At 39.8% G+C, this 15511-nt stretch overlaps 1 protein-coding gene across 5 annotated transcripts in view; it reads left to right on the top strand.

Moving 5' to 3' along the window:
• Window positions 1-15511, top strand: part of LOC122985148 (protein NLRC3-like) — an 84943-nt gene that overhangs the window by 48859 nt on the left and 20573 nt on the right. For 2 of the 5 annotated variants that reach the window (XM_044355594.1, XM_044355585.1), the window contains exons 1-2: window positions 12023-12150; window positions 15229-15464. The exons of the other annotated variants lie outside the window; for them this stretch is intronic. In XM_044355594.1, the coding sequence (XP_044211529.1) occupies window positions 12023-12150; window positions 15229-15464 (364 nt within the window). Of the gene's footprint in view, window positions 1-12022; window positions 12151-15228; window positions 15465-15511 lie in introns of those variants that run through there. 5 annotated transcript variants of the gene reach the window in all.

Here is a 15511-nt window from a genome sequence, read left to right as displayed (position 1 = left end):
TAAAAGGCTTTTTCTCCAAAAAGTAGAAGCAGAGATGCGTCACTCTGATCATTTTTGGCCAGTTAGGAGTGATTTCCTGCTCTGTGATGCTTGATAAATACAGGCCCAGTTGTGACAGATGTGACAGATTGGATGTCCACAAATTTCATTCAGTTAAATTGTGAAAGAATTTATCATTGGTCCAGAAAACCTGCATGCAGGTCAAATCATATCTTGGTTCTGTGGTGAAAACCTTTGTATTTTTTGATTCCAGTCTAAGTTTTGATGATCATATCAGCAGCTCGTCCAGTCCTGTTTTCACCATTAAAACATATTCAAATAATATCTATAAAACTAGCACAGAACACTGCTGCTGTCAGACTTTGAACTAAAAGCAGGAAAAGAGATCATATTACTCCATTTCTATCATCACTTCACTGGTTACCTGTTTGTTTTAGGATTGATTGTAAAGATTTGATTGATTACTTTTAAAGGCTCTTCATGGCTCCAGATGACATTTCAGAGTTGCTCTGTGTGTAAATATTAAAGGTATCTAGCTTTTATATGCAAACATATGATGTCACAATGAATAGTTTATATCTCATAACAATATTTAACAAGTCATTTGCATCAGGCTGTAAGTAAACACTGGTCAGCCAATCAGGTGGCTTTAACAATAACTATATAATTTAAACTTGTAGGTGAGATCATGTGATCCAGCTGTGTGATCCAGCCCTATCCAATCACATCCTTTACATCTTTTTTTCCACATTAGTGCAGCATCTTGCATGTATTGTGCAACACTGCGCACAGTGATAATGATGCAAACGGACTGTGGACACAACTTCATTAAAAACATGAAATGTATCTTCTCCACTGTCCAACTCATCTCCAGCTAAACCTCCTGTTGACTTATGTGTCCTTACAGCTCTTTGAAATATATCTCTGCCATCAGCAGTTTAACACTAATGAATCATTCAATCAATAAAGCCAGGATTTGCATGAATGCAGCTTGTTTTTCTATAAGTTGACACTGAGTGGTGGGAAATGAATTAGTGCTGATTATCAGCACAGATAAATATGGGTCCTGGTCTTTGCTGTCAGGGCTCTGGATCAACCTGTTTGAGGAGCTCAGTCTGATAAGTCATTATCTTCCTTTAAATCACTTCTTCAAACTCATTTTATCCACTCATCTACTGATTATTTTTGTTTTATATGCTGTACATCTTAAATGCGAATCTAATGTGTGTTTTACTGGTTTATTTGCTTCCTGTATGTGTGTGTTAGTATGGTGTAAAACATTGTGTAACGTTGGTTTTGAGAAGTTTTATAGACTTGTGAAGGGAGGGAGGTGGGATGATGGTGGTGGGAAACAAAGACCAAATTCTAATTAAAGCTGCAAGCAGCGTTGGACGGGCCTTCGCGCCCTTGCGCACAGCGGGCCGCGGCGCAGTCAGCTAAGCTTCTGGGAACCAAGAAAATGTTTGGAGATGATCAGTGTGAGAGTCTTTTGACACACAATACTAACCAGTGTCTCTCTGTGAGCCCACCCCTCTGTTTATCACAGATAATTATGAAATCAAAATATTGTTAACCTTAATCAATAATTCAGGTACCAACTGTAGGATCTGCGAAGAACACAGTTAATTATTTGCTATAATTATCAATCATCAATAATAATTAATTATAACAATTAACAGAATTATTCATATGAACTAACAGATACGAAGCACCACCCCGAAACCGGGACCAATAACCGAGCAAGGTAGTCTCATAAATGGGAGTTCACCTAGAATGTTAATATCTGAGAGATAATCATTCAAGGGTGAACAAAGAAGGGTTGAATTCGAGCTCTGACTCCTTCAATCAGCCACTTTTCACAATATGTTACCAATAATGACTAAAGAACTTCTCTTTAAAGATATAACAGTGTTTATTATCTTAGCAAAATTAACAAAGTTAACAAATGCTTCATTCAATAAATAGCTATTCTAAAATCTAATTCTACCAAACAAAACACAAACAGCTTTGCACAGGGTTGGACACTTGCAGGTTGGACACTTTTGTCCGACGTTATCTGACCATCAGATGTGCAAAACGATGTCGGTGCGTGTATCTGTGCGTGCGAGTGTGGTGTTAGTCACAAGAGAGAGAGGAGGGAAAGCGATCGTGAGAGAGAGAGAAGCGGTTCTTCTTCCACAGAGAGCGCACGTATGGACAGCAGTCTGTAACGCACGTTGTCTGGTTTCAGATCGACAAATCAGTTTACTTTCTCACTCACGGCAGCACAAACACAGTAGTCCCGAGCGGGACAAACACAAAATAGTCTAGCGTGGTGAACACAACTAACAGGCAGCAAACAGGCAGGAGCGGAGCGTTAACTGGAGCATGACCGAAAGAAGCACAACCAGTTAGCCTCTGCTAGCCTCTCAGCTAACCCCGGCTCTCTGTTTAGATCCAAACGGAGCACCGAGTCCCGAATTGTTATTTAGGTTAAAGCGGAGAACAGGCAGCAAACAGGCAGCAGCGGAGCGTTAACTGCAGCATGACCGGAAAGAAGCACAACCAGTTAGCCTCTGCTAGCCTCTTAGCTAACCCTGGCTCTCTGTTTAGATCCAACCGGAGCACCGAGCCCCGATATGTTATTTAGGTTAAGGTGGAGAGAACCAGCGGGTCTGTCGGCCAGCTGAGTAAGTGAAACCTACGGAAAAAACACCGTGACCATCACGGTAAAACAGTACGTAGAGAACTGCTGTGTTCAGCAGCACAGATAGGAAATCCCTCGGCTGACAGGATGTACCACTCTGTGCGGGAAAATATTTTACCCTCCTATTTCTGGCTTATAACAATGATTGACAACCAGAATATTAGGTGCATTACTGCCACCCTCCGCTTCAGGCTGTGAACCAATGATTAAATCCTACACATTATTCCTGTCTGTCTAATAAACTACATAACGAACCTGCTGCTCCACCCATCCCCCCCCCCCCCATTCTCTCTCTCTCCCTCTCAACTGCAGAGAAGGATATTAGTGTACTCTACTTGTGAAATATCCTCATAAATCCCATAACTTTGGCCAAATTCTACATAAAAATCACATTTTTTAGTAGGAATTTTCGTCGCGAATCCATTGATACAGGTTTGAAAGTGGTCGGACTTATAGTTTAGACACCAGATGCCCCAGTTTGGCACAAAGTCCATGCCCAGAGATTGCCTCCCCATTGGTTTACATTGTAAGGTGTAATGTCGCACTCCAACTTTCAGGGCTTACTAAATCTAAACTGTTCGAGTTATTACAAAGTTTTTAATAACTTTTGCTCAACACAGTGTGATAAGTTAAGTATTAAAGTTTGAAGCCGATACCATTAACGCCCTAGGAGGAGATAGCGTTTATTCAAGGTCCAAAATTGGCACAAAATCATATTTTGAAATTGAGATTGCGGACAATGATGAGATACATAAACGCAAAAAATGACCACTTTTATCAAGATGGCCGACTTCCTGTAGGACTTACAATACGGCTCCAAGAGGCTTTTTTGTGCGTCTTCACATGATACATAAGCCTCCCGAATTTCTTTTTCCTAGGTTAATCTGGAAGGCGGGGCTACAATTTTGAAATTTTCAAGGGGGCGCTGTTGAGCCATATTGTCACGTCTATGCAAATGAAGTATCGAGGATTTTAACTGGTGTCACTCCAGACATGTGTGCTAAGTTTTGTGATTGTAAACCCATCCCTTGTCCCTAAAATACAGCATCGTATTTCATGGCGAAGGATGTGTCGCCATGGCAACGGCGTTTGGTCATGGGTCATGACCTGCCCAATGTAGCATCACCAAGGTCTTACATCTTAGCTGAGTGAATTTCAGGTGCATCGGCCAAATTTCCTAGGAGTAATACCACAAAGAACGACGCATGATACTTCCTGTTGCACTCTGGCCCGTCGGGATCAGATCACGCTTTTTAAAAATGAGGGATATTTCTTACAAGTGTGGTGTGCTTTTATTTTGAAAGTTTGATTGACATGTGTACTGTCAGGTGTGTAGAGACAATAAGTAACTGCAGCTGGACACAGAAAAATACTCATATATTTGAATGGAGAGTGTGAGCGAACCCACACCTTTTTGAACATTTACTGCTTCCACATAATTTTAGATACAAACTTCATTTGAACTTTAAATGAGCCACGAGACTTTGACCTACAAATCTTGAATTTACATGTTTTTTCTATCTTTTATTGTTTTTGAGATATTAGAGTGTGAGTTTTAAAGTCTTTTCTTGCTCCTCCTGTGATTTTATAATGAGTGTGTATTGCGGAATGTTTCAGAGCACTGAGGGAGTGACATCACCAGGAGCAGTTGGAGAGGAGGATATTAGAGAACGCTTCTTGTGAAATATCCTCATAAATCCCATGACTTTGGCCAAATCCTACATAAAAATCACATTTTTTTGTAGGAATTTTCGTCGCGAATCCATTGATACAGGTTTGAAAGTGGTCGGACTTATAGTTTAGACGCCAGATGCCCCAGTTTGGCACAAAGTCCATGCCCAGAGATTGCCTCCCCATTGGTTTACATTGTAAGGTGTAATGTCGCACTCCAACTTTCAGGGCTTACTAAATCTAAACCGTTCGAGTTATTACAAAGTTTTTAATAACTTTTGCTCAACACAGTGTGATAAGTCATGTATTCAAGTTTGAAGCCGATACCATTAACGCCCTCGGAGGAGATAGCGTTTGTTCGGGGGCCAAAATTGGGGCAAAGTCTTATTTTGAAAAGCTGATTGCAGACTTCCTGTTGGATTTAGGTCAGGGGTGTCAGCATATGATTTGTAGGTCTTGATGAGACGAATAATTGAGTTTTGGTTCGATCTCTCTATGACATTCCTGCGGGCCGTGGCGGCTGTTTTAGATACATAGGTGGCGCTAGAGAGCACATTTTGGCACTTCGGGGGTTAATTTTTACATTTTATCAAATTTTTCACCAGACCTGATGTGCGTGCCAAATTTGGTGAGTTTTTGAGCATGTTTAGGGGGTCAAATTTAGAGTTAAAGTGGCGGATTAATAAAGAAAGAATAATAAAGAAACAAACGCACGAAAAACAATAGGGTCTTCGCCCTTTGGGCTCAGGCCCTAATAAACATCTGTGGAAATAAATGAACTTGCAGTGTTTTTATCCTGTGTCAAGCTTCAGCTTCATGTATAACATCTATTTGTATTGTAGTTATTAGGGCCTGAGCCCAAAGGGCGAAGACCCTATTGTTTTTCGTGCGTTTGTTTCTTTATTATTCTTTATTAATACGCCACTTCAATCCTTAATTTGACCCCCTAAACATGCTCAAAAACTCACCAAATTTGGCACGCACATCAGGTCTGGTGAAAAATTTGATAAAATGTAAAAATTAACCCCCGAAGTGCCAAAATGTGCTCTCTAGCGCCACCTATGTATCTAAAATGGCAGCCACGGCCCGTAGGAATGTCGTAGAGAGATCAAACCAAAACTCAATTATTCGTCTCATCAAGACCTACAAATCATACGCTGACACCCCTGACCTAAATCCAACAGGAAGTCTGCAATCAGCTTTTCAAAATAAGACTTTGCCCCAATTTTGGCCCCCGAACAAACGCTATCTCCTCCGAGGGCGTTAATGGTATCGGCTTCAAACTTGAATACATGACTTATCACACTGTGTTGAGCAAAAGTTATTAAAAACTTTGTAATAACTCGAACGGTTTAGATTTAGTAAGCCCTGAAAGTTGGAGTGCGACATTACACCTTACAATGTAAACCAATGGGGAGGCAATCTCTGGGCATGGACTTTGTGCCAAACTGGGGCATCTGGCGTCTAAACTATAAGTCCGACCACTTTCAAACCTGTATCAATGGATTCGCGACGAAAATTTCTACAAAAAAATGTGATTTTTATGTAGGATTTGGCCAAAGTCATGGGATTTATGAGGATATTTCACAAGAAGCGTTCTCTAATATCCTCCTCTCCAACTGCTCCTGGTGATGTCACTCCCTCAGTGCTGTGAAACATTCCGCAATACACACTCATTATAAAATCACAGGAGGAGCAAGAAAAGACTTTAAAACTCACACTCTAATATCTCAAAAACAATAAAAGATAGAAAACACATGTAAATTCAAGATTTGTAGGTCAAAGTCTCGTGGCTCATTTAAAGTTCAAATGAAGTTTGTATCTAAAATTATGTGGAAGCAGTAAATGTTCAAAAAGGTGTGGGTTCGCTCACACCCTCCATTCAAATATATGAGTATTTTTCTGTGTCCAGCTGCAGTTACTTATTGTCTCTACACACCTGACAGTACACATGTCAATCAAACTTTCAAAATAAAAGCACACCACACTTGTAAGAAATATCCCTCATATATATAATTGTCTGTGAACAGAGGGGTGGGCTCACAGAGAGACACTGGTTAGCATTGTGTGTCAAAATACTCTCACACTGATCATCTCCAAACGTTTTCTTGGTTCCCAGAAGCTTAGCTGACTGCGCCGCGGCCCGATGTGCGCAAGGGCGCGAAGGCCCGTCCAACGCTGCTTGCAGCTTTAATTTTTTCTGTCTTTGTGTATAAATGAACCGTATTTGATTGAATCTGTGTGTAATTACAGGAAGTAGTCAGATATTCAGTAACATGGTCAGCCGTCTATTTGAAGAGAAAGGACAAGCTGCTAAATAACCTTCTGATACATTCTGATGATGTCATTATAATTTCCCATCAGCCAAAGTTCACCTTTTCTCAAACACATCTTCCATGTTCCTTATTGTGTGAGTCACTTTCTCCACAAGTTGCATTTCTTGAATCCTACTTTTCCATCTTATTAAATCTGGAGGTTTGGTCTTTTTCCAGCCTTTTATTTGTGTCAGTGCTGAGATTCTCAGGACTCTAAATAAATCATTTTCATCTTGACTGAGTCCAGCTGGAGGTTTTCCCACTATAATATGCTCTGAAATACTTTTAAATACAGTTACACTTAAAGACTTCTAACCAAAATGTATTTAATCATTTGCATGAATAAAAGTCGTAAATACGTTCACCACAGTTTCTCCAGCACTGAGAGCTTCATCTTCTTTATATTTGCAAATAAATTTTGGGGTCAAGAAATATCTCATATTTATTTTCTGAGCTGATTGTCTCAAAATAATGAATTGGTAGTTGAATGAACTTCATTAAACATCTATTTCCATCCTTCATCTGTTAATCAGTCCCTCCAGGAGGTTTTTTCTTATTATTGAGGCCAAAAATGTTTGATTTTGCAGCAGCTTTTCTTAAAAATTGCAAAACTATTTGTGATGTTTTATGTGTTTTTGTGCAGTAAAATTGTGGGATTTGGGAAAATTTACAATCAAAATAAAATAATGTGATTTTTTTAACTCCTACCAATGAAGAGTGATATTTAATAACTTCCTTGGATAAAAAAGCTTCCTGCATATCACAGAAACAACTATATTTCACTGCTAATTTTTACTGTATTTTCTGAACATGAGAACCATGGACTCAAAGTTCTATAAAAAGAAAATACTGTACTTGAGCTCCATTTATCGCTGTGATGACGTCAGTTACCACGACAGGAAATAAGACAATTGGTCCAAATCACAAACGTCTGTTGGTTTGAACATTTCATGCAGAAAAGTTGCAGTAATTTAGCAAAATTGCAGCTTTCACAAATATCTTGAATTTGTGTTAATTATTGTGATGATAAGTTTCCTGGAGGGACTGATTATTTGTGCCCCCAACTCTTCTTCACATTTTATCTTAATAGTACCAATCGTTGTTTCTTCTTTCCTTCCTAAGATTTTACACACATTGCCCATTGTATTGTTAAACTTTCCATTGTAATTGCTCATGATATATTTCAAAAGATGATGAATATTCTGTGTCTTTTATCTGTTGACCTTTGAAATAACATCTTCTGACTTTTGTTTTGTGTGTGTAAACATGTCTGCTGCCAGCTGTCTGCAGACTGAAGATCACTTTCTGTGCTCCATCTGGCTGGATGTGTTCACTGATCCAGTCAGCCCACCATGTGAACACAACTTCTGCAAGAACTGCATCACTGAACTCTGGAGTATAGATGTCCCATGACAGTGTGGGCACTGTAAGAAGCTTTTCCAGCCAACACCTGAGCTGCAGGTCAATACTTTGTCCTCTAAGATGCTGCTCAGTACAGACAGTCGTCTCAACAGAAGGCCAGCAGCAGCTCAGAGCAACAAGCTGCCAAACCAAGAGAAGTTCCCATCAAGTGGACCCTGATATTCTGCCTGCTGTGTTCCATGTGTGTCTTCATGTGAAGTTGTTCCTCTGAAAGAAGAATATTTTATATTTATATAAAACTATCAACTTACTACCTACTGATCTAAAGGGCGCGTTGCATTACACCAAATGGAATTCCAGTCCAGTTTATCTGCAGCTTCCTGTAAATCTGATACCCACTGATTTGCACATTTGTTAGAAGCTTTATGTGTTTCTATGTTTAACAGATTTATACAGTTTCTGTCTTTTATTCTTTTCCTCAGTATCACTTAATATCTCATCATATTCAAAGATTATTAAGATTTCTTGATAATGTTTCGAAGACATAATTCAGGAATTCCTTTTCAAATGTCTTTATTGTAACAATTCATTAAAGGAAGCCATCATATCATCCTTCATTATGTCTTTTATACCTTCAATTTCTGCTTGTTTTAAATCTCACACATTAATGTTTTGTCAGTTACTTTGTATGTGGGAGTTCGAGGTGTTCTTAACAATAATGTAAGACTAATAATTAATCATTGAACTGATGTAAAGGAGGTTTGATATCATTCAAGGAGAAACTGATGTAACAGAAAAGAGATAACATCACACAGAAGATCACTATATACAAAAAAAGGTTTAATTTGAAAAAACTTTGGTGAAAAAATACTTTTTCCTGACAGAATTTTAAGTTTCAAAACACCAAAAAAAAAAAAAAAAAAAAAAAAAAATGGAATGAGAATCAGAAAAATTAGTTTAAACTCTTAAACTCAAACCTGAACTTCTTTTTATTGTTTTCAGCTCACAGGAAGAAAAAAAAAAAAAATCAAAAACATTTTAGAAAAAAAAGTTAACAGAAGATAATTTAAATAAATAAACATGAGGAGGAATGTCTCTTTAGTAAATAAATAAAACAGAAATGTACAAAATATACATGTAAAAAAGTAAAAAAACAAATTCATATATTCAAACTAGAAAAGTGAACATTTGCATTGACTGTGCGTTTTACAGCCAGAGACACGATGACACCGAGGAGACAGCTGAGTGTTTAGAGACAGACTGACACAAGAAAAACAAGGATCCCATCAAAAATCAATCAATACTGAAACTAGTTATTGTAATGATGCAGGCATCCAAACATTTCCAACAATACTCAGCCCACTTTGAAGCAAGAAACTGAGAAAACAATCAACAAAACAACTAACAGATTGTGTCAAACTGTCTTAATGAACCTCAGATTTTCCAGCTGAAGTGAAGCTGAAGAGGAGCGGGACGTCAGCGAGGACAGAGAACTCAGAGTCTGAGGTTTACTTCACTTTATCATTTCCTCATTATAAAAATAGTTTCAAACAGATGACATCAGTTCCAACTCGCCCCCGTCTGAGCCCAAAGGTGCAGAGATGACAAGAGACCATATATGACTACATCATCTCCAAGTTCCCTCCAATGAGAATCAGAAAGGCTGGAAAAATTAGCATCAGACACAGTTTGTCTCTAAATGAGTGTTTTGTGTCCAGGAGAGCGGAGGGGACAGGAAGGGCAACTGCTGCATGCTGGACCCCACATTTGAGGATATATTAGAGAAGGGGAACTACTACAGGAGGGTGAGGAGACCCTACAGACCCCCAACGTGCCTTATCTATCCCCAGCTGCTCTACCTGCTACTTTATGCGAGCAGCTCCTGGAGCTGCAGCACAGCTCATCCCAGCCGACCGGTGACCCAACAGTCCAGGTTCTCACCCGCAGCGTCTCCCCGAGCCCCTGCTGCCCTCCACCCCACTCCCACCAGTCTCCCTACGGCGCTGACCGCCACCGCCAGCCCGACCAAACGACACAGGCGCTGTTTCCATGGCAGCGGTTCACCTCCTGTGTGATGCATTTGGCCTGTAGATGTTGTCAGTTATTCTCACTATTAACAGCCAGTTCACACACGCAAAGTTCTGTTTCATGGTTTCAGTTCATTTCAGTCATTTGTTTGTCAGTTAAAGTGAACTGTTGCTTAGTCTGATAAGGTGGAAATATGTTGACTGTTGATGAACTGTTAAGCTGTTGGTTAACATTGTTTGATAGGCTGAAGGGAACTTAATGCACAACTGTGAAACTGCAGGAAAACAGCTGAATCAAGTGTGAGCCTTATTTGATCCATCTGTTGTAGGAGAATTATTTTGTAATGATTAAATGCTAAATGTCTATAAAAAAGCATTTTCACCACTCAAGCAAATTGTTTTATTGGCATATAAAATTGCCCCCCACCCCTCCAATTTCACCAGGTGGGGGACAATGATATAGTTTGATGCGGTTTGTTGTAAGATTCCATGTTGGTTTTCCTCCTGTCCTCCCCACTGGTTACGGTGCATCCCAGTATGAAACTATAACAGGAGCTGTAACAATATCAGGCTGAAGAAGAGCTCTGATCTTCTTCTTCTTTTGCGATGACAAACTGAAAAACAGATTTTATCCACTGCAGTTTCACAAGGGTCGGGAGAAACAACAGGGACATTAAAGTCAATGTCTCTCAGCAACAGAACTACTCCAGAGGGAATGGCATCAAATCAGTGGAAAACTCTTTATTGGAACAGCATAAGCAAAGAAACTCTGAATAGTTACTGTATATAACTGAATATGAAGCAGCTGGTCAACCAGCAAAATATTATCCTGAAACCAAATCTCCAAGAATAGAGACTTGTTTGTTCTTGTGAAGAATGTTCCTGTTGTTCCAAATGACAAGAGAGTGGAGAGAAAAATGATGTTTAAAGACGTGAGACCAAGAGAGTAACGTTTACCTGTGGAGATTTTTATAAAAAATCATAATTGCAGTTTAAGAGGAGCTTTAGACCACCTGATTTAAAAAACACAGGAGGGGAAGACATTCACAATAGAGTCTGAGTCATTTAGGAAGCGCTTCACACACACACACACACACACACACACACACACACACACACACACACACACACACACACGGCTTCCAGTAAAAAACATAAAAAACAGGAAGGGAGGAACACTGGAAGTGAAAGTATGCAGTCAGACTCCATTTCAAAGTCAACAGAAAACAGTCTGAGGCAGGGTGAGTGTTAATATCAGAGCTGCTAATAATGATTACTGTCATTATTGGTCAATCTGCTGATTATTTTACTGATTAACTGTTTAGTTGATTAGCAGCCACATATTTCTCCATTCCATGTGTCTGATTAGCGTCTTCAGGTTAGGCTAACCCGTTGTTCTAACTTTGGAGCTAACTCCCTTCACTTTTCCTGCAGTTGGGGAAACAACAGACAAGACGTTTCTTGATTTTGACAAGCTGCAGCATTTATTAACTGACACACTGTAGTCTGTACTGTACATTTACGGCCAGATTGACAACTTCCTGCTAATCTTTTCCTCTGCTCCGTCACTTTTCTGACACTCGCTGTCTTGTTTAATCACTCACTCGCTTCCGCTCTGCGTCATGGATGTATAAAGAGAACTGGATACAGCGTCGGAGGCTTGACCCCGTTCATTCCTATGAAAGTTGCTCAGTGAAACCTGATTTGCATCGCTGCAAGTCCCGCTGCTCCCGATTGCCAGTCCAGACGTGTTTAAGAACCACACAGATGTTTATCTGAAGTCTGTTTGTTGGATTTAAAGCAGAGTCAAAGTTTATCTTTGTGATGGCTGGAAAACACACATGGTTGTAGTTAAAGTCATGTAAACTAATAAGAAGCTACTAAGTTGAGAGGAAGGACTGAGTTTATTATACTGTGTATGTGTGTGTGTCTCCAGTGGTTTACCTCTCAGACTCCAGAAGATGAAGGATTCGGAGGAAGAGGAGGACGGAGCAGAGTCTCTGATATCCAGCTGTCTGTCTATGAAGAGTGACTGGTCCAATGATCCTCCTCCACACTTCAGTAATGAACCTGGACCCTCAGACACAAAGTAAGAGACTGTTTCTACTGTAAACTGACCTGAAGATGATTCAGTGTTGAAATGTCATTTAAAAACAAACCCACACTCTACTACAACCATCTCCATCAGTTATTAGTGAGAGTCTGAAGATCTTATGCAGCAGGTTTATTCATCTAAATATAAAGTGGCAGCTGACGTGTTTAACAAAGTTGCAGCTCATGAAAATGTCTGTAAATGATACAAACTACATGCAGGCATCAGACTCTACAAACAAACTGAGTTTACAGGAGATAAATTCAGTGTTTACACATGAAGTTAAAATGTTTTACTCTCACATCTGTTTTCAGCTGTAGATACAAATAAAAAAAACTAAATAGTGATAATATGACATGTTACATGTGTTTATATCTGCTCTTTACCAGAAGTTATGATGTATGTAAAACATTTGTTGTTTCCAGAGGTCAGCAGCACAGACAGAGAGCAGAGTCTCTGATATCCAGCTGTCTGTCTATGAAGAGTGACTGGTCCAATGATCCTCCTCCACACTTCAGTAATGAACCTGGACCCTCAGACACAAAGTAAGAGACTGTTTCTACTGTAAACTGACCTGAAGATGATTCAGTGAGATGGTTTCATTAAGGTTGTAGTGTAGATATGAAGGAAACACAGTGGAAAGAAATAATGAACTACCTTCCATTCAGCTGTAATCTAGAACAGATCTTGTACATGTTAACCAGAGACAGAGACAGGGCTGCTATTGCTATTTGATTTTCCAGTCTAACAATCTAAAGTAGTAGCAGGTAACCCAGGGTGATATTTACTAAGGATTTAGTAACAAGTCACATTGTGTCTCCTTATTTACTAAAAGACTGCACCGGGGTTTTGTGCAGGTAAAATGGAAGAAAAAGGAGTGTTTGGTCTCCTGCAAGACAGAATATGTCTTAACGTGTTCCTGTTCAAAGACACAAAATATGGGAGGAAGTAATGGAAATGTATACAAACAGCCTGCTGCAGCTGATTTATCACTGCAGACTGACCACTGCAGCAGAGGAAACTGAGTCTGACATTTAACGTTTGGGAAAAGTCAAATGTGTAAAACTGTTGTATCACACTGACACAGAGGGAGAGAGATTATAGCAGAAACAGTGAGAGAGAGAAACACAAATGAAAAGATGCATTATGAAGATATTTAGCAGAGCTCTCTGTTCAGCACCACAACACAAGACTAAAGAGCAGCAGTCTGTTATTTTTCACAAGTGGACTTTTGTGTTTTGCTCAGTTGCCTCCTGCTTATTTTTCCTGACTTTTAAAGTCTCATAGTAGCTTAAAGGAGCCCTGTGGAGTTTTCTAGTTAACAGACAAAAGTCATGTTTACATTGACTTACTGACCAAAACACATTGTGTGAATCCTTGTGGTCTAACAAATGTGTTAAATCCATTTCCCTCCTCATGAAACATTTGCAAAGTCGATTTTTTGCAGCTAGTATTTTAAATCCTGCATTGTTTACATCACTGGTGCTGGAAGTAGGGGGGCCAAGGGGCCTTTGGCACCCCTACTTTACCCTCCTCCCACATTCCTTTTAAGTTGCGAATCACTGTTTCCCCTCAAATGCCCTTATATTGCAACACTTACGGTAAAAAGAACACATCCCGTTTGTGTTCATGTCAACAGCAACAGTGAACACAACAGCTGTGAGCGCGGTGCCAAAGCTTCGGGTCCTGGCTACTGAAGCTACTGCTTCAGCCCTAAAACTGGTATTTTAATGTAACAGTGGAGCAACAGGAAGAGAAATATGTTGCTGCACATAACAAGACACATACAGGCCGTGGCTGTATTACAGACAGTAAAGTTACTTTTTACAGTAAGCTGAGCTGTTTAAAGTGTTTCAGGCTTTTCTCCACATATCAGCACAGAGATCGGTCCATAATGAAAACTGCGGAGAGCACAAAAGCCTCAAACTGTGTGGCTTTAATTAGCAGAGATGCGCACACACAGAGCTCTCCACAATCACAAACATACTTCCATGTATTTTGCTTCTTTTACTTCTCTTGTATTCCGCATCTCTAACTAACATAATGTACTGAAATGTCTGTCAGAATAGACTACAGCTATTAATGTGAGTCAGGCAGGTCTGAAACGTGTCAGATTAATGTATGAATCTTACATTAATGTTGTTCAGGTGTCATTGAATATTTGGCAGTAACATCAGTACTGATGTTCTATTTGTTGCTCACAGCTGCTGTGTGTCAGGTTCTTTCCTTTGATTCCAATAAATAATTGCAGCATCACACAGCAGCAGAAAAAATAAGTGCATCTTTAAATTGAGAGAGTAATGTGCACATCTACGCATGTGACACAGCAGCAATAACTTAATTTGCACCGAATCGGTCATGATCTGACGGTAATTAATGTTCTGTGTTCTGCTACACGTCTACTGTACCATTGACTGTATATAAAGAGGTCAGCTGTTACACACAGATTCCAGGTTTATACGGTGGAATTGTTTGTAATAAAGCAGCTCGTATGGATCGCCCGTGTAGAACAATACAAGGGGTTGTGTTGGTGCGGGCATGTTGTTTAAAGTGTCAGTGAGACGATGAAATATGATCTTGCAAGTCCGGTTGGAGTAAAAGATTATTGCATTTAAAGGCTGATCAGAAAACACTGCACTGGAGTAATATTCACAACTTTGGAAAGTTATCTCACTGCAACCCCGTTTATTAGTGCGCACATGCATGTCTGTGTCTGCAGAAAATATGAAAATGCCTTGCACGCACACACACAGAAACTTTTTGGCCCTCTTAAATGAATCTGGCGCCCCTGGTTTACATCACTGTTTACTAGTTTGCACTCTTCTTCTTCTTTGCTTTTGCTGGTACATTGTTGTGTCTGTCTAATTACTTCTGAACCCTTGTAATTATAGTATATATTATTTTATTTAAATTGAATGTGCTGAAGCTCAGAGCCTGAAGATCAAAAAACTGTGTAACTGTCCAAATACTGACAGTCTGGACTGTTTATGTAGGGAAAGAGCTGCATCAACTTGTGAGCTGTCGGTTGGCCACCACTAATGTCATGTGTCATAAAGAATTCGTTCATGTCCACAGAGAGAGGAAGAGGAGGGGTGTTTCTGTGGAGGAGCAGCTGTCCTGCTGTTCTTTGTGTCAGGACGTCCTGAAGGATCCAGTCTCTACCAGCTGTGGACACTGGTTCTGCAGACTGTGCATCACCTCATACTGGGACCAGTCTGCTTCATCAGGAGACTCCTCCTGTCCACAGTGTGGAAAAAGATCCAGAACAAGACCTGGACTGCAGACAGACAGTCAGACCAGCACTGTACAAAGTAAGACTGAAGATCTGTCTGCTGATGTCATCATCTCTGAAAACAGG

Source organism: Thunnus albacares, chromosome 7 (genome assembly GCF_914725855.1).
Source record: "Thunnus albacares chromosome 7, fThuAlb1.1, whole genome shotgun sequence".
In the NCBI taxonomy this organism is placed as follows: Eukaryota; Metazoa; Chordata; class Actinopteri; order Scombriformes; family Scombridae; genus Thunnus; species Thunnus albacares.
Note: the sequence above shows the minus strand (reverse complement) of the source record. Positions and strands in the feature narration are given on the sequence as shown.